Source organism: Mus caroli, chromosome 1 (genome assembly GCF_900094665.2).
Source record: "Mus caroli chromosome 1, CAROLI_EIJ_v1.1, whole genome shotgun sequence".
Taxonomy (NCBI): domain Eukaryota; kingdom Metazoa; phylum Chordata; class Mammalia; order Rodentia; family Muridae; genus Mus; species Mus caroli.
The window spans coordinates 142,140,547-142,143,046 of NC_034570.1; the positions used below are offsets into that span (position 1 = coordinate 142,140,547).

The 2,500-nt window shown below is 37.7% G+C and overlaps 1 protein-coding gene across 5 annotated transcripts in view; it reads right to left on the bottom strand.

Moving 5' to 3' along the window:
* The window catches only part of Swt1 (SWT1 RNA endoribonuclease homolog), a 55,792-nt gene that overhangs the window by 7,958 nt on the left and 45,334 nt on the right, over nucleotides 1-2,500 (bottom strand). For all 5 annotated transcript variants that reach the window (XM_021174547.2, XM_029478266.1, XM_029478261.1 and 2 more), the window contains one exon: nucleotides 1,057-1,188. In XM_021174547.2, coding sequence (XP_021030206.1) covers nucleotides 1,057-1,188 — 132 coding nt within the window. The remainder of the gene's footprint in view (nucleotides 1-1,056; nucleotides 1,189-2,500) is intronic.

Below are 2,500 nucleotides of genomic sequence, written 5' to 3' on the forward strand. Positions count from 1 at the left end.
TCCCTCCCTCCCTCCCTCCCTCCCTATCTTTCTTTCAGGACTTTGTTGAGATGGGATCTCTCATCATGCAGTCTAGGCTGGCCCTGAAATCCTGGTCCTTGTGCTGGGGTTATCACTGTGGGCCACCATTCTTGCTGTCTACTTTACAGACACACAAACACACCTACAACACTTACACTGGTGCTCTGAGTACTGTTTCCATTTTAAGCTATGTACATTTATAGTGTACCCTAAAGTACATTTGTAGAGTCCTGCTTTATTAATTTTGTAGGGATATCCATTTAAGCACAAAGTAAATATATACATTTAATAATCCTCTATTAAAGGTAGAGCATAACTGATTTTTAGAATTTTTAATCCAACTCCACAATTAATTTTTTCACTCTAAATAAAACTTTATTATCTTTTTTTGTTTGTTGTTGTTGTTGTTGTTTTTTGAGACAGGGTTTCTCTGTTAAGCCCTGGCTGTCCTGGAACTCACTCTGTAGACCAGGCTGGCCTTGAACTCAGAAATCCACCTGCCTCTGCCTCCCATGTGCTGGGATATAAAGGCATGCACCACCACTGCTGGGCTTATAGAACTTTATTATCATCTGTATTTACTACACAAAAGGTTTTGTGCTCATGAGAGTAGCTGTTTTGAACTAAGAATGTAGCACAATGGTAGAGTGACTGTCCAAAATGTATGACGCTCTGGATTCCAACTATTATGGTGTCAGACAGCACTGCTTTTTAAAAACAACCTTCAAACACTTGTATCTAGTATTTCTTTCCCTATAAAAGGAAAAGGCAGAAACATTTTGAGTTCTAAACTAGAAATCCATATTATCTACAGGAAAGAGAGAAAGGTAAATATAAAAGCCAATCATCTGTTAGGTGCAGTGGCACACTCTCTTTGAGTTTGAGCCAGCCTGGTCCACACCTGACCATCCAAGGCTAAATTAGAGAGACTCTGTCTCAAAAAAAATCCAATAGTTTATAACTTGCTGGAAGACTTCTAACAGATCTAAATTAGGCTGGTAACTATAGAACTATATAATTTAATACAATGGTTACCTTTGAATTCCTTCAAGAATATCCTTCACAGCCACCATTAACTTCTGAAGATACACAAAAGCCTCTTCAAAGGATGCTATTTTCGAAGTTGTCAGGGTTGAACTTGAGTCCAGTGTTTGAAATACATCTGTGCTAAAAAACAGAAAGAAAAGAGGTACTCACGTAGTATTTGCAGCTGTTTTCATTGATGACATATAAAAAAGTAATAATATGATTAATCTTGTGTAATGTTTAACTATTTCAGTTAGAAATAAAAGACAGAGACGGGCGTGGTGGCGCACGCCTTTAATCCCAGCACTCAGGAGGCAGAGGCAGACGGATTTCTGAGTTCGAGGCCAGCCTGGTCTACAAAGTGAGTTCCAGGACAGCCAGAGCTACACAGAAAAACCCTGTCTCAAAAACAAACAAACAAACAAAAAACACCCCCACCAAAAAAGAAATAAAAGACATGAAAGAAGTCTGGGGTAATATCCATATAAGAGATCTAGGCCACACATCATACAGATTTAATTTTTTTTTTTTTTTTTTTTTTTTTTTTTTTTTTTTTTTTTTTTTTTTTTTTTTTTTGGTTTTTTTCGAGACAGGGTTTCTCTGTATAGCCCTGGCTGTCCTGGAACTCACTTTGTAGACCAGGCTGTCCTGGAACTCCGAAATCCGCCTGCCTCTGCCTCCCGAGTGCTGGGATTAAAGGCGTGCGCCACCACACCCGGCCATACAGATTTAATTTAAAAGAATTAATATAAAAGGTACATTTCACTCTAAAAGGCCAAAGAGATGGAGGGGAAGTAATACTTTAAACATACATTCAGTACTCAAGAATATAAGCATAACAAATTATGAATCTAATTAAACAAAAAGATGGAAGATGATCCTTGTAAATTAACAATTACAATAATCAGTGAAAACTTCAAGGTCTACTTAATAAAATACTAAGATATTTTCTAAATGTTTATGTTATATATGGATAAAAAAATAAGACTGGGTACTTTTGTGCATGCTTTAATCCTAGCACTTGGGAAGCAGAAGCAGGCAGGTTGAGAACTACTGATCTAAAGCCTCAGTATGGACCTCATTTGAAATAAGGCTCTGGCAAATGTAAATAGTAAAGCTAAATGAGGGCTGGATTAGATTGAGCCATACCCTCTCCATAAAATCAAAAGTAGAGACTGGAGAGATGCATTTCCTAGGCAGGGATTGTGGCTGACCACCAGAAGACAGAAAGGCAGATTCTCAATCAGCACTCCCTCCAGTCTTTTGCTTTTCCCGTTTTGGGCATTCATAACAGTTCTCAAATTGTTACTACTATAAGATATATAGTTTTATGGTGATTCATTATGGTACCTCTGGGAAACTATTCACATGCCTAGAAGCAAAGGTGGACCTACAGAACATCAGTATTAACTACAACACCCTTTATGTGGCAGCATTAAAAACACATAAAGCT